This window comes from Pseudonaja textilis, chromosome Z (genome assembly GCF_049901715.1).
Source record: "Pseudonaja textilis isolate UNSWEBS1 chromosome Z, rPseTex1.2, whole genome shotgun sequence".
Taxonomy (NCBI): domain Eukaryota; kingdom Metazoa; phylum Chordata; class Lepidosauria; order Squamata; family Elapidae; genus Pseudonaja; species Pseudonaja textilis.
In genome coordinates, this window is record NC_142008.1 from 2,828,303 (window position 1) to 2,855,422 (window position 27,120).

The 27,120-nt window shown below is 46.3% G+C and overlaps 1 protein-coding gene across 1 annotated transcript; it reads right to left on the bottom strand.

Annotated features, from left to right (window-relative positions):
• Positions 1 to 553: 553 nt before the first annotated feature.
• Positions 554 to 25,410, bottom strand: ZBTB47 (zinc finger and BTB domain containing 47). The gene is given in 7 exon segments (XM_026720313.2): positions 554 to 3,292; positions 4,535 to 4,679; positions 6,985 to 7,100; positions 9,166 to 9,313; positions 13,484 to 13,812; positions 13,815 to 14,946; positions 25,285 to 25,410. Coding segments are annotated over 7 exon segments (2,292 nt in total). The 5' UTR covers positions 25,288 to 25,410; the 3' UTR covers positions 554 to 2,873.
• Positions 25,411 to 27,120: the final 1,710 nt, after the last annotated feature.

Genomic DNA, 27,120 nt, shown 5'->3' on the forward strand with positions numbered 1-27,120 from the left:
GTCATGTGACTGGATTTCAGGCACTCAACGATGTCCGGCAGACACAGGAACTACGTTTTACCACGGTTTTGTAAAGCAGCAACTTACTACCATTTTCAGCAAAGCCGTATCTATAGGGGAACCATAATCTGCTCGACCGTGGCAACGTTTAGGGAACGACACCGCAGTAAAGCTTAAAAGATGTCCTATATTGGGACAGCTCCTTTCTGGTCTTAACTAAAGGATTACCTGTGTGTTCTCTACCTGTTTGAAACATGTCCATCCGCTTCAGCATTGAAAGAGGACCAGGATTGTGGAAAAACTTTTCCCTAGAAGCTAGAATAGGAATATGAATATATATATATATATATGTATATATTTCTTTTAAGATGCTTAAAAGAAACACCTCGGTGTTTTTTTCTCCAACAGGAATTCTTAAGATGCATTTTTAAAAAGGGTCTCAGATTTTCCCCTTCTAAAGATCTGTACAGAATAAAGTGCTTTGTTATAAAGTATTTTTTATTTCCAATACTAAGAGTTATTGGTGAATGTTATTTTTTCCTTTTCTGGATAATTGGGCAGTAGATACCAAATGCCATAAAAATATTATTAGGTGGCCAAATGGCAGGCATTTATAAAATTAGTTTTCCTTCCTTCCTTCCTTCCTTCCTTCCTCCTTCCTTCCTTCCTTCCTTCCTTAATATACTATGGATCAAGGGTCTTCAAACTTGGCAAGTTTAAGACTTGTGGACTTCAATTCCCAGAATTCCTGAGCTAACATGACTAGAGAAGGAATTCTGGGAGTTGAAGTCCCACAAGTCTTAAAGCTGTCAAGTTTGAAGATCCCTGCTACAGATAGTCCTCAACTTACGACCATTGATTACCATTCAACAATGCTTTAAAAAAGTTACAATTGGTCCTCGCACTTATGACTGTCGCTGCGTTCAAAATTCATGCACTTGGCAACCGACATGTACTCGTGACAGCTGCAGATCCCGGGATCACGTGATTGCTATATGCAACCTTCCCCGCTGGATACGGACAGCAAAGTCCATGGAGCAAACCAGATTCGCTTAACGATCGTGGCATTCATTTAAAAGACCAGCTGATTTGTGACAAAAAAAATTTATGTCAATTTGGACGCGACTGAACAACAGCATCGCTCAGTGATGGAAGTTCCTGTTCCAATTGTGGCCATAAGTTGAGGACTACCTGTAGCGAAGTTCTCTTTCCCAAATTAAACACCACTTTTAAGAGTTTGATCAGGAAGGACCGGATGAGACAATCAACAACAATCAATGTGTGTCTTTTGTCCACCAGTTCACTGTTATTGCACATTGGTTGACGCCACAGCCTTTCCAAAGCGTTTCCCTTGTCGGTTCATGCATTGTGGCGGTTGTGCCAGGGGCCAGCCCTGCTCACATGGACATACACACCAACAAACCAAAGTCCTGGATCTTATTGTCAAAGAAACTTAGCCAAAGAAGTGAACGTTGGCTCAAGGGACACCTGTGGAACACCTAGGGTGTGCATCTCGACAGCAGAATGAATGGGCAATCTTTGAAACGTGGCCCGTTTTGACTCGAGGGAAGGAGTTCTTTGCCTTAGAAATGAAAGACGACGTAGCCAATGACGCTCCCAAGTTCTACTCCTTCAGAACAACTCAGCGAGGTCCTACTGCAAAAGAGCTCTTAGGATTATTAGATAATAAAGTGCAGAAAAGTTAAAAGAACCAATGCTTCGTGTTAAAAAATGTCTCAAGGTCTTCCTCCAAAGAGCTTGCGGAGAAGATCGTCTTGGTTTTAGAAGAAGTTCCTCAGGAACTGCATTCTCCTCAGGAATAGTAGGTGAAGAGTAGAAATCAAAGGAATTGTAGACCAAGTTATGATGTCTAGGGTGCATGAGGATTCCATAATATATCTAAAGATGCTGGATTTAAGCCTTGATGGTGATCAAGGAAAAAGGTCCTACCATTCTACTGTTTTCAAGGGACTGTTAGTGAGGGGAGAGCGTCATCTCTAGTGTTATCGCCTTCAGTGGTGGCCACCTGAGCTTCAAGCTACGGAAGCTGAGAACCGGACAGTTGTACCAAAGGATAGGCAAGAACGGCGGAGAGTGAATGAGTGAGAAGCTGTCCTTGGAAGAAGGCGCTACAAGGCCACACCCTCAAGGATCCACTTTCTCACACCAAGGGTAATTTTACCGTCCACACCTTGCTGTTTCCTTTCAGTTCCATGGAGCAAAGGGAATACAAATCCTTCCATTCCCCACCATCCATCCAGTCAGAGCTGAAGAATCTTCTTGGGGGGAAAAGCGAAACATAAAATAAGAAAAGTCCAGTTGCCTCCTGAAAAAGTACCTTTGGGACTTCCATGGAGCAAGGTTTCCATATTTCTATTCAGAGGACCATGAAAAACTGGAGTGCTCCCTTCACAACCTTCTTGCCTCGAGTGAAGGCGCCTTCCATTTCAACCTCCAAGAGAAACCCAAACCTATTATCTGACCAGACAGGTTCGGAAAGTCCTTGGCTGTGTCTTTCCACCTTGCAAGCTCTATCATCTTCTCAAGATCTTCAGAGTCAATAAATAACTGTTTCTCCTACACCATCCATACGGATGTAGGAGCCGAAGTCCAAGATATCTCAGAAGACCTGGTCAAAACTGCAGAAGTGGTCGGCCTCCTTCCATGAGCAAATAGATCAACGGTGTCACCTCTGTGGCTTGAGTAGCAACCACAATCTCAAGGTTCTAGATGCTCCTGTTGAAGAACCAAGAACGTCAGGTCCCTCAAACTAAAACCCCAATGTGATGCCCGCTGACCACAAAACCACAACGGCATCAGAGAGACCTACGGAACTATGAGCCAAGTTTGACACACCAGAGGTTGAGTAGGGTCTAGTTGTCCATGTTCACTCTGCTACCAGGGAAAAGACCTGGCGGTGGTGGTGGTAGAAGAGGAGGAGGAGCAGGAGCAGGTACGGGGTGCGCGTGAGGATGTCCGAGAGGCAAAGGAAGTGCATGGGAAGGCGAGGACGAATGGAGAGGGACGCTGGTGGCCAGAAGAATTGAGTTGGTGTTTGGAGAAGCGAGAAGACCAAGAGAGTTCGTATCTCGGTTGGCATCTAAACCGGCGGGGTTGCTGACCTGGAAACACTTCTCCTTGTGAGCCTTGAGCATGTTGGAGAACCGGAAGCGCTGACCGCAGACGTCGCAAGGGTAGGGCTTCTCGCCCGTGTGCGTCCGCCGGTGGCGTTTCATGTTGGGGCGACTGGTGAAGCTCTTCCCACAGATCTCACAGATGTAGGGTTTTTCGCCTGGAGAAACAGGAGGACACAGAGGGAGGAGAGTCAGCGGTGTTTTCTGAAAATGGCCGGCGGCGGTCACCTTTGCCCCAGAACCGATTTTCAAGAGTTAGAGATGATTTAGATTAGGATTCTAGGATTAAGTTGGCATGAGAAGTCTTCCAACATCTCAGGGGCTGCCGCAAAGAAGAGGGATATAATCAGTGGTGGGATTCAAAATTTATTACTACCAGTTCTGTGGGCGTGGCTTGGTGGGCGTGGCAGGGGAAGGATACTGCACAATACTCCCCCTTCCCTCCCCACCCCACTAACCTGCTTTCCAGCTCTGTACTCCTGTGCAGGGCAACCAAAGGAGACCCAGCCAATCAGCTGGGACTTGGGAGGCGGAGAATAGATGGGGGCGGGGCCAGGCAGAGGGGGTATTTGCCAGTTCTACTCAAAATTTCCGCTACCGGTTCTCCAGAACCAGTCAGAACCAGGTGAATACCTACCTCTAGATATAACTTATTCTCCAAAGTACCTGAAGTCAGGACAAGAAGCAACGGATGGAAAGTAACCAAGGAGAGAAGCAACCTAGAACTAAGGAGAAATTTCCTGACAGGGAGAACAATTAACCAGTGGAACAACTTGCCACCAGAAGTTGTGAATGCTTCAACAATGGAGGCTTTCAAAAATAGATTGGACAATGATTTGCCTGGAATAGTATAGTATTTTCTGCTTGAGAGATGGGTTGGATTAGAAAACCTCCAAAGTCCCTTGCAAATCTGTTCCTGAGTGATCAATGCACTGTACGCATAGTCTTCGCCTTATGGCCACAATTGAGCACAAAATTTCTGTTGCTGAGACCGTTGTTAAGTGAGCTTTGCTGCATTTTACGCCCTTTTTTTTGCCACAGTTGTTATCCCTTTCTGTGACCTGACAGTCAATGGGGAAGCCAGATTCACTTAACAATCATGTTAGTAACATAAACAGCTGCAGTGGTTCACTTAACAGCTGTGGCAAAATTCACTCAACGACTGCCTTGCTTAGCAACAGAAATCTGGGGCTCGGTTGTGATTGTAGTCAAGGGCAGTGACTTGGGTTTCTGCGCTGGGTTTGCCTGGAGGCCGGCATCTCTCTTGGCCAGGCTGAATTGTGAGCATTCACAACAGCTGGGAACAACCACCCAGGTTGCACAAACGAGCTGCCGCCTCTTTCAGGTAAACAGGAAAACTGAACTAGGTTAAGGACGCGGGAAAGGCCCACAAATCTCACCTGTGTGTGTTTTCATGTGCTCGTCAAAATACTGCTTCATGTTGAAGTCCTTCCCGCACCACTGGCACATGAACTGTTTGTGGCCGATGTGGATGCTCATGTGCGAACGCAGCTGGTATTTGTACTGGAATCGCTCGTTGCAATTCTGGGTGGATTCACAAGAGAAAGATTAGAAAACAAGTGAAAGAGAGAGGGCGGTGGGAAGGAAAGGAGGAAGGAAAGAATGAAAGAGAGAGAGAGAGAAGAAAAGAAGGAAGGAATGAGAGGGGGGAAATAAGGGAGGGAGGAAAGAAAGCAAGACAGAAAGGGAAAGAGAGAGGAAGGAAGGAAGGAAGGAAGGAAGGAAGGAAGGAAGGAAGGAAGGAAGGAAGGAAGGAAGGAAGGAAGGAAGGAAAGAAAAGGAAGGGAACGGAGGAAGGAATGAGAAAGAGAAGGGAAAGAAGGGAGGAAGGAAAAAAAGTAAGAAAGCAGGACAGAGAGAGAAAAAGAAAGAAAACAAAAGGAAGGAAGGAAATGAATGAAAGAAAGAAAAGGGAGGAAAGGGAGGAAGGGATGAGAAAGAAAGAAAGAAAGAAAGAAAGAAAGAAAGAAAGAAAGAAAGAAAGGGGAGGAAAGGGAGGAAGGGATGAGAAAGAAAAAGGAAAGAAGGAAGGGAGGAAAGAAAGCAAGAAAGCAGGATAGAAAGAAAGAAAAAGAAAGAAAACAAAAGGGAAGGAAGGAAGGAAAAGGGAGGGAAGGATGGAAAGAATGAATGGAAGAAAGAAAGAAAAGGGAGGGAGGAATGAGAAAGAAAAAGGAAAGGAGGGAGAGAGGAAAGAAAGCAAGACAGAAAGAGAGAAAAAGGAAGGAAGGGGAAGGGAAGAGAAGAAAAAAGGAAAGAAATACATCAGTGGATGAATGCAATATATAGGTAATCCTTGACGTACAACCATTTGTTTGGTGACCATTCGAAGTTACAACGATGATAAAAACAGTGACCTATAACCAGGCCCTGCACTTGCGACCATCACAGCACTCCCAGATCAAAACTGTATTTCTGCCAGTTGCAGCATCCTGGGGTCAGCTGTTCACTATTTCTGGCTTTTCCAGCAAAGTCCCAGAGAAGCCGGATTCACTTAACAACAATGCAACTCACTTAACAACCGCAACAATTCATGTTAACAACTGCCTTGCTTACTAACTGAAATTCTGGTTCTATCTGTCTGTCTGTCTGTCTGTCTGTCTAGCCTTCCTTCCTTCCTGCCTACCGATCTAATCTATTTATTTCTTAAATTTATGTGCTACCTCGCAGTCCTGCGGCTGGTTGCAATGTGCAACTGCGTCATGAATCAAGCATTATTTAAGCTTAAGAGAAACTACATTATGGATAGGAAAAGCTCACCTTTTACACCTGAATTTCCAGGTAAGCCGCAAACATATCTTTTTTAATCAAGACTTAAGTACTTTTCATAGGCCATTCTTCTTGAGCCCAACAATTGGCGGTTGTAAAGTGAATCACACCCCATTTTATGACCTTTTGGACATGGTTGTTAAGAGAGTCACCCAGGGGTGGGCTGCTGGGGGAGAGCCCCCTAGCTAAGATTCTGGGCAGTTCAGAGGATCCCCAAACCCCTCCCATTTCTGAATGGTTGTTAAGTCAAGGACTAATTCCTTACAGCCCATTCCTGTCATTTGTGAATACACACAACATTTTAGAAGTGAGATGCCGGAAGGAATGGATAAATGGAAAAAAACACTTCCTACGCCTTATGCTGCAGTTTGACATACAGGTGGTCCTCGACTTACAACCAAAACCGAGCCCCACATTTCTGTTGCTAAGCAAGACCCTTGTTAAGTGAGTTTTGCCCCATTTTACAACTTTTCTTGGGTCGTTGTTAAGCGAATCACTGCAGTTGTTAAATGACTTTGCTTGTCAGAAGGCTGCCAAAGGAGATCACGCATGATCCTGGAAACACCGCGACCGTCATAAATATGAGTCAGTTGCCAAGAGTCTGAATTTTGATCACATAATTCTGGAATGCTGCCATGGTCGTAAGTGTGAAGAGCGGTCCTCAGTCCCCGTTTTCAGTGCCGTCGCTAAATGAATGGTTGTAAATCGAGGACTATCTGCAAAGTTGGGTTTACGAATCATATTAAGAATGTTCTCCCAGATCTCAGAAAATGGGGCCAGGTTTCAAAAGGCGAATGGTCAATGGGATCATCTTCTTTTAACCACCCCATAATCCCTTGCGGGATGGAGTCTGAATTTTTTTACTGGCCGGATGCTCTTCCTGTCACCAATGTGGAGTTTTGTTCAGAGGATATATATTCTCATTGTGCCCAGAGAGAGAAATACCTGTCTCTACCTAGGGATCGAATTCACAGCCTCCTGATTGTGAGGCCAGAACTCCACTTCTAGGCCACCCACACCCCTCCACAAACGGGACGACACCCCAAAAACGGATTCTCACCTCACATTTGAATGGCTTCTCGCCCGAATGCTGGAGGGAATGGACTTTCAGTGACATGCTTCGCTTGAAGGACTTCCCACACGTCTCGCAGGTGAACGGCATGTCCTTCGTGTGAGCTACAAAGTGGAGAAAAACCAGGGTTGCCTTCTAAAGCCTCCCAGGCACGACCGAGGCGCAGCTACATGGTCTTGGCTTAAGACCCACGACCAGAGATCATCTCTGCTGGGAGAGGACATAAAACTATGGAGCCCAGAGATCAGGGGGGGTCAAACTCAAGGCCTGCAGGATGGATCATGGGGTGCTTAAATCTGCCTGTGTTTTGGCAAAAATGCTCTAAAAGACATTGCAAACGGCTGTGTTAAGCATGCCTGACTCAGGAATTCTGGGAGTTGAATTCCTACATGGGTACTCAGGAATTCTGGGAGTTGAAGTCCAACATGGCTGACTCAGAAATTCTTGAAGTGCAACATGGCTGGCTCAGGAATTCTGGGAATTGAAGTGCAACATGGCTGACTCAGGAATTCTGGGAGTTGAAGTATAAAATGGCTGGCTCAGGAATTCTGGGAGTTGAATTCCAACATGGCTATTCAGGAATTCTGGGAGTTGAATTCCAACATGGCTATTCAGGAATTCTGGGAGTTGAATTCCAACATGGCTGACTCAGGAATTCTGGGAGTTGAAGTGCAAAATGGCTGGCTCAGGAATTCTGGGAGTTGAATTCCAACATGGCTATTCAGGAATTCTGGGGTGGAATTCCAACATGGCTCAGGAATTCTGGGAGTTGAATTCCAACATGGGTACTCAGGAATTCTGGGAGTTGAAGTCCAACATGGCTGACTCAGAAATTCTGCGAATTGAAATGCAACATGGCTACTCAGGAATTCTGGGAGTTGAATTCCAACATGGCTATTCAGGAATTCTGGGAGTTGAATTCCAACATGGGTACTCAGGAATTCTGGGAGTTGAATTCCAACATGGCTGACTCAGGAATTCTGGGAGTTGAAGTATAAAATGGCTGGCTCAGGAATTCTGGGAGTTGAATTCCAACATGGCTATTCAGGAATTCTGGGAGTTGAATTCCAACATGGCTATTCAGGAATTCTGGGAGTTGAATTCCAACATGGCTGACTCAGGAATTCTGGGAGTTGAAGTGCAAAATGGCTGGCTCAGGAATTCTGGGAGTTGAATTCCAACATGGCTATTCAGGAATTCTGGGGTGGAATTCCAACATGGCTCAGGAATTCTGGGAGTTGAATTCCAACATGGGTACTCAGGAATTCTGGGAGTTGAAGTCCAACATGGCTGACTCAGAAATTCTGCGAATTGAAATGCAACATGGCTACTCAGGAATTCTGGGAGTTGAATTCCAACATGGCTATTCAGGAATTCTGGGAGTTCCAACATGGCTATTCAGGAATTCTGGGAGTTCCAACATGGCTATTCAGGAATTCTGGGAGTTGAATTCCAACATGGCTGACTCAGGAATTCTGGGAGTTGAAGTGTAAAATGGCTGGCTCAGGAATTCTGGGAGTTGAATTCCAACATGGCTATTCAGGAATTCTGGGAGTTGAATTCCAACATGGCTATTCAGGAATTCTGGGAATTGAAATGCAAAATAGCTGCCTCAGGAATTCTGGGAGTTGAAGTGCAAAATGGCTGGCTCAGGAATTCTGGGAGTTGAATTCCAACATGGCTATTCAGGAATTCTGGGAGTTGAATTCCAACATGGCTGACTCAGGAATTCTGGGAATTGAAATGCAAAATAGCTGGCTCAGGAATTCTGGAAGTTGAATTCCAACATACCTACACAGGAATTTTGAGAGTTGAAGTCCAACATGGCTGACTCAGGACTGGGAGCTGAAGTGCAAAGTGGCTGGCTCAGGAATTCTGGGAGTTAATTATAACATGGCTACTCAGGAATTCTGGGAGTTGAAGCCAACATGGCTGCTCAGGAATTGTGGGAACTGAAGTATAAAATGGCTGGCTCAGAAATTCTGGGAGTTAAATTTTAACATGGCTGCTCAGCAATTCTGGGAGTTGAAGTGCAAAATGGCTGGCTCAGGAATTCTGGGAGTTGAAGTCCACAAGTCATGAAAGGGCCATGATTCCCCACCCGTTCTAGATATGTCCTTAGGTCTCCATTCCTGCCCTTCTTCTCCATGCGTTCCCCACCCTACTCACCAACCATGTGTTTCCGCACGTGCGCCATGGTGTAGAACCTTTTCTCGCAGATCTCGCAGGAGAATTTCTTCTCGGCGTAACTGTGGACAATTTTGTTGTGCTCATGCAGCGACCAGAGCTTCTTAAAAACCTTCCCGCAAGTCATGCACTGCAAAGGAGAAGACCCAGGGGTCACCTCTGGAGCTGTAAATCTATCAACTGAATTCCAGTTTTAATGTAAGAATAGCCTAAAGTGGGTTTTTGCCCCATTTTATGACATTTCTCGACCCGGTTAAATGACTCAATGTAGTTGTTAAGTGAGTAACCTGGTTGTTAAGTGAATCTGGCTTCCCCTTTGAGTTTGGTTGTCAGAAGGTTGCAAAAGAGGATCTGCAACGGTCATAAGTACAAGCCAGTTGTCAAGCATCTGATCATTTGATCACCTGACCAAGGGGATGCTGCAACGGTCATTAAGTGTGAAAAATGGTCATATCACTTTTTTTCAGTGCCACTGTAACTTTGAACAGTCACTAAACAAATGGTTATAAAGCGAGGACTGCTTATACAGGATTAAACCTTCTTGTCCAATCAGACATAGTCTTATCCATGTTGGCCTATCAATTGATTGCCAATATTACTTGGATCAATGACCCTGATTATTTCAGCTTTTTGAACCTTGGCTACTTTAAGAAGAGGTGGATTTCAACTCCCAGAATTCCCCAGCCAGCAAGCAAATTGTCTGGGGAATTCTGGGAGTTGAAATCCACCCTCTTAGAAGTTCTCAAGGTTGAGAATTACTGTTCCAGCTTCTTGACTTACACCATTCCTTTAGTGACCGTAGAACAGTACTGAAAAAAGTGACTTGTAATCTGTCCTCACACTTACAACCGTTGCAGCGTCCCCTGGACATGTGACCAAAATTCAGGAACTTGGCAAGGGGCAGGTATTTTTTATTTATTTGTTTTTTTATTTTAATTATAAGAATACAATACGGTGCAGCCAATCTGGCATTACAATTATTATACATTTTACTCAGGAGTGGGATTCAAATTTTTTAACAACCGGTTCTGTGGGCAGGGCTTAGTTGGTGGGCGTGGCTTGGAGATCATGTTATTGGGTGGGCGTGGCCAACTCAATATCACTCACATCGAGGCACGCATCTCCTCGCCTGGCCTCTCGTGACTGGGGGGATGCTGCAACAGTCGTAAGTGTGAAACATGGTCATAAGTCATTTTTTTCAGTGCCATTGTAACTTTGAATGGTCACTCCACACAAGCAAAGTACCAGCAAAGGAGGGGGAAAAATACTCCAGAGAACTTCCAGAGACAGGAAGTCTAGTCCTGCCAAGAATGTAATAAGGGTTAACGGAGAGGCAGTTTCTGTAAGCAACCCCAGAATGTTTCCTTCCTGCCTTCCTTACAGGATTAGCCCAGTAATTCCTTCTAACAACCGGTTCTCCGAACTGCTTAGAATGTTAACAACCGGTTCTAGCGGGTGGTAGAATCCCACCCTGGTTTTACTTCATCATTTATAATCTCCTTATTTGATATATTATTTATTAATTGTTCTAATCATCATAACCACTTATGTTCCAACCTTGCCTTCTTCTATGCAACCATTGATAGAATTTATTCTATGTTTCATAGTACTTAAGATTTTCCCTTGTTTTTTTTTATTCTGGAGTTAACCTATCTAATTCTGCACATGCCATAATATTTCTTGTTATCTCTGTTTCTGGCAGTATGTTTTCATTCTTCCAATATTGTGCATATATTATTTTGGACACTGTTAATACATGTACTATTAGATACATTAAATCGTGCCTATATCTTTCTGATAACAGATAACAGATAATCACAGTTGGAAGGGACTTTATAGATCATCTAGTCCAACCCCCTGCCCAATATTGTATGATATATGATATAATATATGATATTATTCCTAGGACAAAAAAATTCGGTTTAAATTTTCAGTTGTGATTGCCATTTGTGACCTTCCGACAAGCGAAGAGGGAGAATCCAGATTCACTTAGTGACTGCCAGACTCATGTAGCAAGTGCAGCGATTTGCTTAAAGACTTTGCAAATTTTGCAAATAAAACCATGGGCTTTTCTTATTTACTGATCCAGAGTCAATTTTGTAAAAATCCTTCCCTTTTCTCCTTGCAATTTTGCTTTCAGCCACAGGGTGGCGATGCAGGCTACAAACACACACACAAACACACACAAACACAGGGATGAACACACAAACATACACAAAAACACCCCTTCACAAGAAATTCAGTTTGAAAATTTAAGATTATATAATCGTTGAATTGCACACATTCTGACTCACAACAGGCTTACTGGAAACTGAGAAGCCGCTGCTAAGGTTGATCCCAGATCCTTCATATATGGATCTTTTGTGGCCTGAACCAAAAGTGAAATTTTGCGACATACCACAACTCCCGGTTGGGTATTCAGGGCAAATTAAAGCAGGTACAAGAAAGATAAGACAACAATTGTTCTGAGCAACAAAACACAGTTAGTCCTCGACTTACAACAAAGTTTATTCAGTGACCGTTCGAAGTTACAACATCACTGAAAAAAGGCGTCTTATGATCACTGAAGCGTTCCCGTGGTCACGTGATCAAAATTCAGGTGCTTTACAATTGACTCATATTTATGACGGTCGCAGTGCCCCAGGATCACATGATCCCCTTTTGCGACTTACTGACGAGCAAAGTCGACAGGGGAGTTGGATTCACTTAACAACCGTGTGACTAACTTAACAACTGCAGCAATTCGATGGCGGCAAGAAAGGTTGTAAAATGGGACAAAAGTCACTTAACCAATGTCTCACTTAATGACAGAAATGTTGGGCTCAGTTGTGGTCATAAGTTGAGGACTATCTGTGTTCTTTCCTCTTATACAGATAGTCAACTTAAAACCATTTGTTTAGTGACTGCTCAAAGTGACTTATGACCGTTTTTCACACGATCAAAATTCAGATGCTTGGCAACTGGCATGTACTTATGACTGTTGCAGCATCCCAAGGTCACATGATCCCCTTTTGCGACCTTCTGACAAGCAAAGCCTTTGGGGGAAAACCAGGTTCACTTAACAACTGTGTGACTAACCTAACAACTTCAGTGAGTCACTTAACAACGGTGGCAAGAAAGGTGGTCAAATGGGGCAAAGCTACTTCACTACTGTCTCTCTTAGTGACGGAAATTTGGGGCACAATGGTGGTTGAAAGTTGAAGATGCCTGCTGAGCTGGGTCAGCCTCCATCTTGCCACGTTGAACGGGAGCGTTTGCAACTGTGCTGTTAGCCCTCGACCTAGGACCGTAATTGAGCCCAAAATTTCTGTTGTTAAGTGAGACATTTGTTGAATCAGCTTTGCCTCATTTTACGGCCTTTCTTGCCACCGTTGTTGTTAAGTGAATCACTGCAGCTGTTACTCAGAGGGTTGGTTAAGTGAACATGGCTTTCTCCCATGGACACTGATCGTCCGTAGGTCACAAAAGGGATCACACGACCCCTGGACGGCTGCAACCGTCATATATACGAACCCGTGGCCAAGTGTCTGAGCTTTCATCGCATGGCCATGGGGATGCTGCAACAGTCATAACGGCGAAACGCGGTCATAAGCAGAGGTGGGTTTCAAAAATTTTAGCAAGGGGTTCTCTGCCCGGTTGCTGGGCGGGCGTGGCCATGGTGGGTGCGGCCTAGTCAGCCTCCTGTACCATGACAAGGGAGGGGGGGTTTTTGCCCTCCCCGGGCTCCGGAGGCTCTCTGGAAGCCGGGAAAAGGCCCATTTCCAGCCTTCCCGAACTTCTGGGAGGCCCGTTTTCCACCCTCCCTGAGCCTCCGCGCAAGCCCTGCACTTACCTGCATCCAAAACGGGCCCTGTGGGGACTCCCGGGAGGGGAGGGAGGGGTGGGCGGGGCCAGCCAGGAGTGGAATTTGGGGGTTCCCTGAATTCTCCCGAACCCCTAGGAGGACACCCCCCTCAGTAGCCCATCCCCGAGTCAGTTTTTTCAGGGCTTCCCCATCAATTTTGCTTATCGGACGGTCGCAAAACGTGACCTCAGGACACTTCCAACCGTCATAAATATGAGGAAGTTGCCAAGCGTCCGAATTTTGATCAGGTGACCATGCGGGACAGTAATAGCCAGTTGTGCAAAAAACCGTCCTTACGTCGCCTCGTCCCAGCGCCGTTGTGACTTTTGAACGGCCGCTCAACGAACTGTTGTAAGTCGAGGACTTGCCTCTACAACCAACCTCATTGGAGCTCCCACCCCAAGACCTCCAGGGTGCCCGGTTGAAGGAGAAAGGAAGCCGTTGGGAGTTCCTCACCTGGATGTTCTTCTCGCAGTCCGTCTGGTGGTGCAAGACCAGCTCGCTCTCCAGCAGGAATCTCTTGCCGCACTTCTCGCAAATCTGCATGCGGGTGTGCGTGACGTTCATGTGCTTCTCCAGGTACCAGCGGTTGTTGAACACGCGCGGACACTTCTTGCACGGATAATGTTGCTTCTCCTCCAGCTTGACCTTCTGGCCGGGAGGATCCTGGTCCTTCTTCTGCTTCTTGGCTCTCTGATCCCGCTCGTCCCGCTCAGCGACTTCGTCTTCCGCTTCTCCCTCCTCCTCCTCCTCCTCTCCTTCCATCGTGGCGGGAGCCTCACCCATTTGGGGGACGTGGATGAGTTGGTGGCCTTGGCCAGTGACCTAGTTCTCCGAGGTGCTCCGGTCTTCTCCCCTCTACTCTTGGCCACGTTGTCCCCTCTGTCCTCCTCTTCCTCCTCCTCCTCCTCCTCCTCTTCTTCTTCTTCCTCCTCCTCCTCTTCGTCTTCTTCCTCTTCTGAGGTGTTCTCCTCTTCCAGGTCTTCCTCTTCCGAGCGCCCATCTTCCTCACCCATATCTGCATCGTCCTCTTCATCTTGCTTACCGCCGTCTTCTTGTTCCCGACCCAGCACCGAGGAACCTCCTTCTGGCCGTCCAGCTTCTGCAGCCGCTTGGTTGGCCGCAGTAGGCTGTCCCTCTGCACCCGTAGACACGTTGAGGGTCTGGTTGTTCAGGTTGACCTCCACAATGATCTGCTCGCCGCGGCTGTAGGAGACTTGGCTGCCCAAGGGAGCCTCCGGAGCGTCCCCTTCCATCTTGCAGACAGGGGGAGCTCCGCCTTCCTCTTCCTTGTAGAACGTCTTGTTGGCCGCAGTAGGCTGGTCTCGGTTGCCATCCTCCACCCGCACAGAGTACGGGATGTTGCCTTCTCGGGCGAAGATCTTAGGGCGTGTGGGGTCCATTTCTTGCTTCACGTCGCAGAAGAACTGAGGCAGTGGGGCGGCTTTGCTCGCGTTGTCCGAAGCCAATGCCATGTTGTTGGTCATGGCCAAGCCGAGAGTTCGGGTGGTGAGGAGTTCCTGAACGGAGGAGGCGATGTCGGTCATCTGCAAGACCGAGGCCGCCTTCAGGACATCCTGACCGTTGGTATCGTTGACCAAGAGCTTCGAGGTGTAGATGAAGTTCAAGATCTGCTGAAGGCCCAGGGCGGTCAAAGCCTCCAGAGAAAGCTCCACTTTCTGGAGCTGCTTGTTCTGGGTGAAGAGGGAGTGGAAGAACGGACTGTAGGCTGCCAGGACCCCCTTGTGGGCCGGCAAGACGGACTTCTGATGCACCAGGACGATGTCCACGTCGCACAAGTCGGGCTGGAAGAGGCGCTGCTCGTTCAGCCTGTCCATCAAGTACGTGGCATGGAAGGCAGCATCTTCTACCAGGGAGTATTCGGGAACAGGGTGGTCAGCTGTCTTTTCAACTATCAGCTGGAGGGCGGGAAGAAGGGAGGGAAGAAGGGAGGGAGAGAAAGAAGATGGATAGATGGAAGGAAGGAGAAAGGAATGGTGGAAAGGAAGGAGGAAATAAAGGAAGGAGGGAGGGGAGGGAGGGAAGATGGAAGAGAGGAGAAAGGAAGGAGGGAAAGGAAAAGAAAGGGAGAAAAGGAATGAAAAAGGATGGATGGAAGGGAGAAAGGAAGAAAGGAGAGAAGGGGAGGAAGGGAGGAGAAAAGATGGAAATGAAGGACGTAAACGAGGGAGGGAGGGAAGATGGAAGAGAGGAGAAAGGAAGGAGGGAAAGGAAAAGAAAGGGAGAAAAGGAATGAAAAAGGATGGATGGGAGGGAGGAAGGAAGAAAGAAGGGGAGGAAGGAAGGAGAAAGGAATGATGGAAATGAAGAAGGACGTAAACGAGGAAGGAAGATGGAAGAGAGGAGAAAGGAAGGGAAAGGAAAAGTGAGGGAGAAAGAAAATGAAAAAGGATGGATGGGAGGGAGAAAGGGAAGAAGGAAGGAAGGAGAGAGGGGAGGGAGGAGGAAAAGATGGAAATGAAGACGGACGTAAACGAGGGAGGGAGGGAAGATGGAAAAGGGGAGAAAGGAAGGAGGGAAAGGAAAAGAAAGGAAAAGAGAGGGAGAAAGAGAATGAAAAAGGATGGATGGGAGGGAGAAAGGGAGGAAGGAAGAAAGGAGAGAGAGGGGGAGGAAGGGAGGAGAAAAAGATGGAAATGAAGAAGGACGTAAACGAGGGAGGGAGGGAAGATGGAAGAGAGGAGAAAGGAAGGAGGGAAAGGAAAAGAAAGGAAAAGAGAGGGAGAAAAAGAATGAAAAAGGATGGATGGGAGGGAGGAAGGGAGAAAGGAGAGAGGGGGAGGAAGGGAGGAGAAAGGAATGATGGAAATGAAGAAGGACGTAAACGAGGGAGGGAGGGAAGATGGAAGAGAGAAGAAAGGAAGGGGAAAGGAAAAGAAAGGAAAAGAGAGGGAGAAAAAGAATGAAAAAGGATGGATGGAAGGGAAGGAAAAGAAACAGAGGGGGAAAAGAAAGATGGTTGAAGTGAGGGAGGAAGAGAGGAAAGGAAGAGAGACAGAAAGCAAGTTAAAGCAATACTGGAGATCATCCCAACCCTCCTTGGAAACAGTCTTGAGCTCACCAAAACGTCAGGCGCTGCCTAGTAACCATGCCCATGACCCATCTTGGTAACACAGCTATCTCCATCTGCAGGTAGTCCCCGGCTTGCAACCATTCCCTGACTTACAACAGCACTGGAAAAAAAAAGTTGACTTACAACTGCACTTACAACTGTCGCAGGAATCCCTCAGTCTAGTAATCAAAATTTGGGCAGCCACCTGGTAGTTGCCAACACTGAGAAACACCAACCAAGCCATTTCTAATCTTATTTCAGGTTGTTCTCGACTTACGACCCCAACTGAGCTCCAAGTTTCTGTTGCTAAAAAAGAAAGATGCTTATTGAGTTTTGCCCCATTTTATGACCTTTCTTGTCACGGTTATTAAGTGGATTGCTGCAGTTGTTAAGTTAAGCCAGAGGTCTCAAACTTGGCCACTTTAAGACTCGTGGACTTCAACTCCCAGTACTCCCAAAGCTGGCTGAGGAATTCTGGGAGTTGAAGTCCACAAGTCTTAAAGTTGTCAAGTTTGGGGACCTTAAGCAGCTGTTAAGAGGGGGCATGCATAAGTGCGCTAACGTACCTATCATGCCTGTCATTGTATTTTTATTCTCTTGTTCCCGTTTTTGTTTTGACAAATTCCAATAAATCAATAAAAGAAATGAGTTATACGGTTAAGTGAATCTGGCTTCTCCTTGATTTTGCTGGTCAGGTGCTCACAAAAGTAGATCACAGGAACCCAGGACACTGCGATTGTCATAAATATGGCGCACCAAAGGGGATCTTTTTTTGCATATTATTTACTTCTGATTTCATTCTTCTTTTTGCAAAAAAATATTTTTGATCTCTGCAAAGATTCATTTCCAATTCCTCTTTATGATTTAATTCCTCTTTTTGCAAGCATTTTATTTCTGATCACCTTCTCTTTCTCTCTCTCTCTCTTTCTGATTGCCTTGCCAAAATGTATTTCACAGAGATTTATTATTACTAGTTTCGTTTCTGCTTTTGCAAAGATTTGTTTCTGTCTCTATCCCACCTTCCAATTTTCTGATTTCCTTTTGAAGCGGAGGTTTGTGGGTTGGCTGAAAAACAAGGAAAACTTCAGGGCCTTGGATTGAACAAATAAAATTGTTAAATCTTTTTGGAATTTTTGTTGGAGAAAGGAACTGTGAAAGAAATCTGTTGAAAACATAAATGGCTGCCAACACGCATTATGCAAGCAGACCCATTAATTGCATAAGAGACGACAGCAGATGGCATAAAATATGAAAAAAGAGTAATGTTGAACTGAAAATATAAAGATAAAGCTAATAACAGATAGTCCTCAACTTACAACAGTTGACTTAGTGACAGTTCAAAGTCACGACAGCATTGGAAAAAGTGACATGATCGGTTTTTCTACATATAGCCGTTATGGCATCCCATGATTAAAAATTCAGATGCTTCGTATTTACGACGGTTGCAAATTTCCTGGGGTCACGTGATCCCCTTTTGCAACTTTTTGACAAGCAAAGTCAATAGGGAAGCCGATTCATTTAACAACCTGATTAGGAAGGAAGGAAGGAAGGAAGGAAGGAAGGAAGGAAGGAAGGAAGGAAGGAAGGAAGGAAGGAAGGAAGGGAGGGAGGGAGGGAAGGAAGGAAAGAGAGTGGGGGGAAGGAGGGAGAGAGAGGGAGGAAGTTAGAGGAAGGAAGGAGGGAAGGAAGAAAGAAAGAGAGGGAAGGAAGGAAGAAAAGAGAGTGGGGGAAGAAGGGAGAGAGAGGAAGTTAGGAGGAGGAAGGGAAGGAAGAGAGGGAGGAAAGGAAGGAAGGAAGAAAAGAGAGTGGGGGGAAGGAGGGAGAGAGAGGGAGGAAGTTAGAGGAAGGAAGGAGGGAAGGAAGAAAGAGAGGGAGGGAGAGAAGGAAGGAGGGAAGGGAAAGAAGAAGAAAGAAAGGGAGGGAAGAGAAGGAAGAAAGAGAGGGAGGGAGAGAAGGAAGGAAGGACGGAAGGGAAAGAAGAAAGAGAGGGAGGGAGAGAAGGAAGGAAGGAGGGAGGGAAGGGAAGGAAGAAAGGAAGGATCTAATGGCCTGTGTAGCCGAGCAGGGAGCAGGCAGCATACCAAAACTCCCACCGGCTTGTTGTGCAGCTATGCTAAGAATGTCAACTTGGTCTGAAGCTTGCAAGAAAGATCTGAAATGTGAAATTTCTGCAAAACTGATTTTTTGTTTTTTTTAAAAAATCTGGATAGAAAGCCACCAAATCAACTGTGTGGTTCTGGAAAAAGGCAATACTTCCTCCCTCTCTCTCTTCCTCCTTCCCTCCCACTCTCTTTCCTTCCTTCCCTCTCTTGCTATGAAAACAGAGGTGAGGGCCCACTTTTAGGGTGCCCCCCCCAAATCAATAAAAGCACCATTGAATCCTAAGGCTGGAAAGGTTCCTGGAGGTTATCTAGTCCAACCCTCTGATCAAGGCGAGATGGGCTGATCTCATTCATTGGACACAGGATACAGGCAGTCCTTGATTTATGGCCAGTTCTTTTACAACCGTCTGAAGTAACAATAGCCCCATCAATCCCACCCCCTTGTGGTCATATGGCTGAATATCAGGCAGGTCCGCTTTGCGACCAGAGCTGACATTCCATGGTCCCATGACCACGATCTGCGATATCCATTGCCGGTTTTCCGGGAAAAGATGAACATCGCATACCGATAGTCCTCGGCGTACAACCACAGTGGAGCCCAAAATATTCATTGTTCAGTAAGACAGTTTTGCCCCACTTTACGATCTTTCCGGCCTCAGTGGTTAAGTGAATCACTGAAGTGGTTAAGCGAGTCACACGGGTGTTAAGTGAATCGGGCTTCCCCATTGACTTTCTTGTCAGAAGGTCGTAAAAGGGGATCACGTAACCCTTCGGGAGGCTGCAACTGTCATAAGTACAAGTCAGTTGCCAAGCATCTGAATTTTGATTACGTGACCCTGGGAGTGCAGCAGATAAGCGATAATTAGAGTTGGAAGGGACCTTGTAGGTCATCTAGTCCAACCCCCTGCCCAAGCAGGAGACCCTACACCATTTCTGACAAATGGCAGTCCAGTCTCTTCTTGAAAGTCACAAGTGATGACTTGAGCAATGGTCACAAGTGTGAAAAACAGTCATAAGTCACTTTTTTTCAGTGCTGTTGTAACTTTGAACCATCACTAAATGAGCTGTTGTAAGTCAAGGACTACCTCTATACATTATTCCTCATCCAAAAGTGACTAAGTTTGATCTCAACCATAATTTTGAATTGAGCCTCATCTAAAGTATCACTTTAGGCAGTCCATAAAAATGACACAGCACCTCAGCCCAAAGAAACCCCAACACTATGTAGTCAAGAGGATCCTTGGAGGTCATCTATCCAACCCGAGCTTGAAAAGGCTTCAATTATTCTCTAGTACTGGTATGCATGCTACAGTTGGGATGCAGAGCCATTGGTGCCAGCACGCGAGCCGCAGGTAAACTTACCTCACTGCGCATGCGCGCGCCTCACAGCTGATTTTTTGGCCGGTTTGAGGCCTTTCTCAGCCTCCCAAGGGCTTGAAAAAACCCTCCTCAGGCTTTTCAGGACGAATAATAGGCCCGGTATTACAGGAAGTGAGGAAACAAGCCTATTATTCGTCCTGCAAAGCTTGCAGAGGGTTTTTTTCAAGCCCTTGGGAGGCCAAAAAAAGGCCTCAAACCAGAGGTGCAATGCAGGTAACGGGGTAGAGTGGAGGATTGAGCATGCATGTGCAGGGCGCGCAGGGGAGGGCGCATTGCCTTCTGGGTGCTGGTATGAGAGCATGCGCGCACACACAATTTTTGGCATAGGAGCCCAAAAAGGGTAGCCACTACTGCTCTAGTACAATCAAGCAGATAAATCTAAAATTTAGTATGGAAAATGCATGTATGTATGCTTATCTGATTGGGCAACTATGCAATTTTTCTACCTGGAAGACCCTTTAAGACATGCAGACTTCAACTCCCAAAATTCACCGTCATGCCCAGAATGGCTGGGGAACTCTGGGACTGGAAGTCAACGTATTTTCCTTTTCTAAGTATTTCCAACCTATTTTGTTCCCTTTTCTACGTAACCGAAGATGTTTTATATATAGGCTGTCTTTGCAAAAGGTGAGTGCAAAAATTTTAATTTGTTTTCTGTGAGTTTGGGGGGAGGGGGTGTTTTAAATGAGGAAACAGGAAGGGGAGTGTTAGACCCACTGCTGTGATTACAATTCTAACATTTGAAAAATGTGCTGAAATGGCACTGAAATTGGATTTAGTAACAAAGTACAGCTACTCCTCAACCTACAACCACAACGGAGGCCAAAATTTCCACTGCTAGGCCAGACCGTTGTTAAGCAAGTCTTGCCGCATTTCACCCCCTTTCCTGCTACCGTTGTTAAATGAGTCACTGCAATCCTTAAATTACTTACATGGTTGTTAAGTGAATCTGGCTTCCTACTTCTCAGAAAGTCGCAAAGGGGGAATCCCAAGATGCTGCGACTGTCATAAATACGAGACAGTTGTGCCAAGTGTCTGAATTTTGATCACGTGACCACGAGGAGGCTGTGACGGTTTTAAGTGCGAAAAACGGTCATAAGTCACTTTTTCCAGTGCTCTTGCAACTTCGAATGGTCACTAAACAAAATGGTTGTAAGTCGAGGACCAGCTGTAGCCTATTTCCAGCAATTTTTCACAGAGGAGTTTGCTTCACAATTAAGGCAGGAAAAGCAGCAAGGCAGGTTCATTAAATTAAATTCAGTTTATCATGAAAATCAACTACAGGAAGTCCTTGACTTACAACCGATCACTTACCAATCGTCCAAAATTATGACGGAACCAGAAATGGAGCTGATGGCTCAGTTTCGAAGTTCTGACTATGGCATTCGCTTAAGAACTACCACTTTAAAGTTCATAAAATTGGGTGCAGTAACATGGTGATTTGTTTCACTACCAAATCTTTTTAATGTTGTAAGTCGAGGATTATCTGTAATATTTTTGTCAAATTTTTGAATGGTTCAGACTCAGGCTCCTTTCGGAGGGGGAGGAAAAGAAAGAGATATGCAAATTATCTCTTTGATCAGGATTCCCCAGTCTCAGCGAGTGTGAGTTGTGTAGATTTCAACTCCCAGAGTTCACTCATGTCCACTAGAGAATTCTGGGAATTGAAGTCCAGGCATCTTGAATGGGGAATTCTGGGAACTGAAGTCCAGGCATCTTGAAAGAGGAATTCTGGGAATTGAAGTCCAGTCATGGAGGCTGAAGAATTCTGGGATCTGAAGTCCAGTCATGCTGAATGGGGAATTCTGGGAACTGAAGTCCATTGAATGATGGAGGCTGAAGAATTCTGGGATCTGAAGTCCAGTCGTGCTGAATAGGGAATTCTGGGAACTGAAGTCCATTGAATGATGGAGGCTGAAGAATTCCGGGAACTGAAATCCAGTCAAGCTGAATGGGGAATTCTGGGAACTGAAGTCCACACGTTTTAAGATTGCTGAGTTTGTGTTCCACTATTTTAGACCAACCCAATGATTTATCTTTCTACTTTCACGTCAATTCAACAGAATGTGAGACTATGAAGGATTTTCTGTTCACTGTGGTTATTCGGTCTGCTTTTTTGTTGTTCGGGAGGTTCTGGATTCTAAATCCAGCCGACCTGGTCAAGGATGATGGGAATTGAAGTCCTAAGCTTCCAGAAGCCGAGGAAGGCCATTACGTATCATAATGGCGGACAGGTCCTCCATGGCAGGGTCTCCAACCTTGGCCACTTTAAGACTTGTGGATTTCAATTCCCAGAATTCCTCAGCTAGCTTTGCTGGCTGAGGAATTCTGGGAGTTGAAGTCCACAAGTCTTAAAGTGGCCAAGGTTGGAGACCCCTACTCCATGTTGCCCAGGAATGAGGTGGAATAAAGACAGCGGAAGCAGCTTCATTTGTGAGGGAAAGTACACCACACAGCATTCCACATCTGGATAAAAAGTCTTTGGTTTTTTTCCAGTGCCTCTAAAACTCTGATTTGACCACTAGCCATCGGTCCCAAGGTCGACTACAGGTAGTCCTCGACTTACAATGGTTCATTTAGTGACCGTTCGTAGTAACAGCGGCCATAAAAAACAGTGACTCACAACCGGTTTTTCACTTACGACCTTTGTAGCATCCCCATGGTCACGTGATCAAAATCCAAGCCACTTTGCAACCGGTTCATATTTACGACGGCCATGGCGTCTCCTGGGGTCTCATGTGTCCGTCTGCCAAGCAAAGTCAACGGGAAGCCAGATTCACTTAACGACCGTGTGGGCTGACTTAACAGCGGCAGTGTTTCTTATAACCACAATGAGGTCAAGGCAGGTCGTAAAATGGGCCAAAATTCACTCAACAAACTTCCTCCCTTCACAGAAATTTTAGGCTCAATTGTGGTCGTAAGTCAAGGACTACCTGTAATGGTCAACACGGAGGTTTCAGGCTGTAAGGCCTGCAAGCGAATTTGCTGATCTGTTGTACATTTACACACACACACACACATTCTATTCCTCACGGCTACTAAAGACAGAACAAAACTCCATTGTGTTTGAGGATGACACTGGGAGACACCAACCATCAATGAGAAGAGGATTTGGCCATTAGAAGAACAATCCATCCATCCACAACTCCAAAGTCTGGACAGATTTTTCTCCAAAAGATAAATTCTTTTTTTTTTTTTTACACAGTTGTTAAGTGAATCTGGCTTCCCCACTGACTCTGCTCGTTAGGTCACAAAAGCTCCTGACCCCAGGACACTGCAAACCGTCATAAATGCTGCATGTCTTGGTTGCCAAGCGTCCAAATTTTGATCCTGCGACCGTGGGGATGCAGCGGCCACTAAATGGAATGTCACTAAATCAGTGGTTGTATGTCATGGACTATATCTGTCTGTCTTATTCCTCCATTCATCTAGTTCTAGATTCTTACTGATCTATTATCAATCATCTTTGTTAACAATATTGTTTTATCTGTTGTCTACCTATCTTAATTATCTAAATTGTCCTATCTATCTATCTATCTATCTATCTATCTATCTATCTATCTATCTATCTATCATCTACCTACCTACCTACCTACCTACCCACCCACCCATTTATATGCATCTATGTATCTGTCATTTATCTATCAATCTATTATCTATATCCATCCATCGCTCTGTATTTATGTATGTAGCTATGTGTCTATCTATGTATCTACCTATCTATCATCTATCAATCTATTATCTACCCATTTCTATCTATCTTATCAATCTATATCTATCCATTTCTATGTATCTATCATTTATTTATTGATCTATTATCTATTATCTATCTCCATCCATCCATTCCTCTTTATTTACGTATCTACGTGTCTATGTATTTACCTATCTATCATCTATTGATCTATTATCTATCTGTCAATCGACTGATCTACCTACCTACCTACCTGCCATCTATCCGTCCATCCACCTGTCTGTCTATCGCTTGAACTAGGCTACTATCTGGTGTTACCTGTGTAACAGCTCCCCAGGCAAACATTAATGAATCAGTGAAGAATTTTGTAAATAAGATGTTGGCTAACCATTTGCCTGAAATGGTGTAGGGTTTCCTGCCTAAGCAGGGGGTTGGACTAGAAGACCTCCAAGGTCCCTTCCAACTCTGTTATTCTATTCTATTCTATTCTATTCTATTCTATTCTATTCTATTCTATTCTAAATCTCTGACAAATCTAAACTCTCTCTTGGGAGGCCTTTGCAATTGCCAGCCCCGTCTCCCCACAAGATACATACCAATATTCTGCATTCTGGCTAAGGATGATAGGAGTTGAATGACACCTCTCTAAAAAATAATAATAATAATCTCATTTTACCGATAGGCTTGCATTACAGTCTTTGGGCAGGTAGGAGCCGATCTACTCGTCCAGGTGCTGCATAAGCACTTTAGAAAACCACACACGCAAAACAACAGAGAGTGGTCTTTCAAAGGAGAGGGTCATCCTACTTTCCCAAACCTCAAATGTTTTGTTTTTTTAATGCAAGACATGCATACTTAAGCAGATCACGTGACAGCGCCCCCCAAAAAGAAGCGACAGAATTGAGTGGAGGGGGTGTGTGTCAAACCGAAGCAGCTTTTCTATTACAAAGATGCCACCGGTTCTTTTCCCAACTCCCATTCCCCACTTCCCCCCACCACCACCTCACCCTGTTTGTGTAGCTCAAGCCTCCTTCCTTAGCACACACACACACACACACACACACACACACACACACGCACGCACGCAGAGAATCCGGTTGCCAAGCTGCTTGCAAAGACCTTAAATGCACCGAAATGCAACTGTCACTCAGGCGTGCAAGGAAGCGGATTAAGTCCCTAAAGCCTGGAGGGTTTGCAGCGAGGAAGGAAGATTGGGGGGGAGGAGGGGGGAGGGAGGCGAACAGAAGGGAAGAAATTACAGCGCGAGCCAACTTGTCTGGGTGAGCTCATTTGTCGCAACGGGATCGGGTCTAGCTAGGGAAGGAAGGAAGGAAGGAGGGAGGGAGGGAGGTTAACTCCTTGCAAGCCACGATCTGGCCGGAAGGGAGGGAAGTGGGGGGGATCTCCTGCGCCGTCCCCCTCCCCTCCTTTGCAAAAAGAAAAAAAGGAAAAAAAAGACGGCGAGGGAGGAGGACTTGAACCCCAACAGGCCAATGCGGGATCCAGCTAAATCTCTTCCCCTACCCGCTCCTGTCTATTTCCCCCCGCCCGCCCGTTCCCCCCCCCCGCCTTTGATTGCAACGTGTGCATGGTGCAGGACAAAACCCGGACGTCGGAAGGACCAGAAGAAAAAAGGAAGGAAGGAAGGAAGGAAGGGGAACTAGGGGAGAAGGAAAGGGAGGGGGCGGGGGAAGGAAGGAAGGGAGAAAAAGGAAGGAAGGAAAAAGGCAGAAGGAGGAGAAAACAGGGAGGGAAAGGCGAAGGCATCGCATTGCCTGGCAAACTGCACGCGTTATAAACTGCCTTGCAAATGGCATGGCATTGCACAGCAACTTCCGACCCCCCTTTCCTCTCTCTCCCTCGCACACCCCACACCCCCCCCACGACCACCACCAATACCCCCGTTGGCCTAAGCTTGCCAGCGGCCCCCGGCCTGGGGGAATTTACAAAAAAAAAAAAAAAAAAGGAGGAGGAAACGACGGGGGTGGAAGGGGGGGAGGGCGCGCTCTACCATTTTGCTGCCGGGCTGCCCGATCCAGGGAGCCCCGCTGCTCCTGTGCTCGCGGTGGGGTTGCGCTCTCCATCAAAAGATCCAGGGGTGGAGCGAGGAAGGTGGATTCGGGGGTGGGGGAGGAGAGAGAGAAATCTTCTCGCTTGTTCCGTCTAAAGAAGGGGGTGTATGTGGCTGGTCTGGGTAAGCCCCCACCTCCCCTGCTCCTCTTCCTCCTCCTCTTCCTCTGCAGCGGCCGATGCTCGGCGCTTTGCAAAGGATCCTCGGCCGACGCTCCGCCTCCCCTCTCTCTCCCCCCCCCCCCCCCCTCCGCTCTCCAGCGAGAAGGGAAAAGGCCGGCAGCGCCTGCCGAGCGTTCCAGGAGGGTGACGGAGGCGTTGGGCTTCGCTTCGCCTCAATGCGCCTGCGCGCCCGGGTTCGCCCGCTTTGCCAGCGCTGCGGATGCTAAGAGCCGGACGGGAGGGTTGACTTCTTTGCCGTCTGATAATTTTAGTTGTTTGGTTTTATTTGCTATTCTGCCTTAATTGCTTGATGGGGAGTAAGCCACTTCCTTCCATTTCCCCCCAAACAACGTTCCTGCTGGTGGGATGGGCTGAGAGTCAAAGTCACTCAAACCTACTAGAACTCCCAGCACCCCCCCCCCCGTCATAGGCCCAAAGTCACCCAGCAGGCTTTCGTGCCTAAGGTGAGACTAGAACTCCCCGTGCCCCCAAATTTCTAGGTCAGCACCTTGACCACTGCACCAAACAGGATGTCCCGCTTCCCTGTGTAGAAAGTGAATCCAAGAGGAGGAAGAGGGGGGGGGGATCTGGACGGGGGTCATGTTTTCCTGGAAAGAACAGGCGCCTGGTGGGCTTGAACCTCGGTGCCTCAGTTGAAAACGGAGGGGGGAGGAGCCCAGGGTGCACTGCACCACTTGCTGTGAGCGCTGCCACACTAGCCATCCTTGGAGTGGCACACCCGAAACATACCCTCTGATTCTCAGGACTCAAAAAGGGACGCTTGACCCAGGCGGCTTGAGGGTCCAAGATATATTGGCTTTCGACTACCAAGACCATCTTTTAAAAGGACCACGGCGAAATTCTGGGAATTGAAGATCTTAAAAAGAGCAGTTTTGAGTTTTAGACCTTTGGGCAAACTTCTGTCTTGGCCAGCTTAGGCTAATATCCACCAGTCGGTCCCAACGCTAAATTTTCTGCAATGGATGAGGCTGGGAATCCAGATTATTTTCTATGGACCATTGTTCCCCCCAAGGAAGAGAGTGTCCAACTATTCTCCTAAGCACTTGAAGGCAGGACAGGAAACAATGGAGGGAAACTAATCAAGGAGAGAGAAGCAATTTAGAACTAAGGAGAAATTTCCTGACAGCGAAAGAAAATTATGGCTTCCCTCCAAAAATTGTGGGCTGCTTCATTGGTGGGTTTTTAAGAAGAGACTGGACAGCCGTCTGTCTGGAATGCGTAGGCTCCCCTGCTCGAGCAGGGGGTTGGACTAGATGACCTACAAGGTCCCTTCCAACTATGCTGTTCTGTTATTTTGATTGTCCCGTGCCCCCCCCACACACACACCTACGTTGTGGCTTTTCTGAATGGCTCCATAAAGGTGATTTTATCAGTAGGCCTGGGAACTCCAAATTACTATGGAGCTGAGGAAGCGACTGGTTTGACCGGATAATTGCTGCCATGGGGCGGCATCAGGACTTCCTGTGCTTTGTAAGAAGTTAAAGGCCCTGATTTTTTTAAAAAAATATTGTTCAAAGTCTCTTAAATCAAGATGGGCTCCTTGGGCATGCCTTTTTGTGTGTGTCCGGGTCTTTTTCCATGTGGTTTTTCAGAA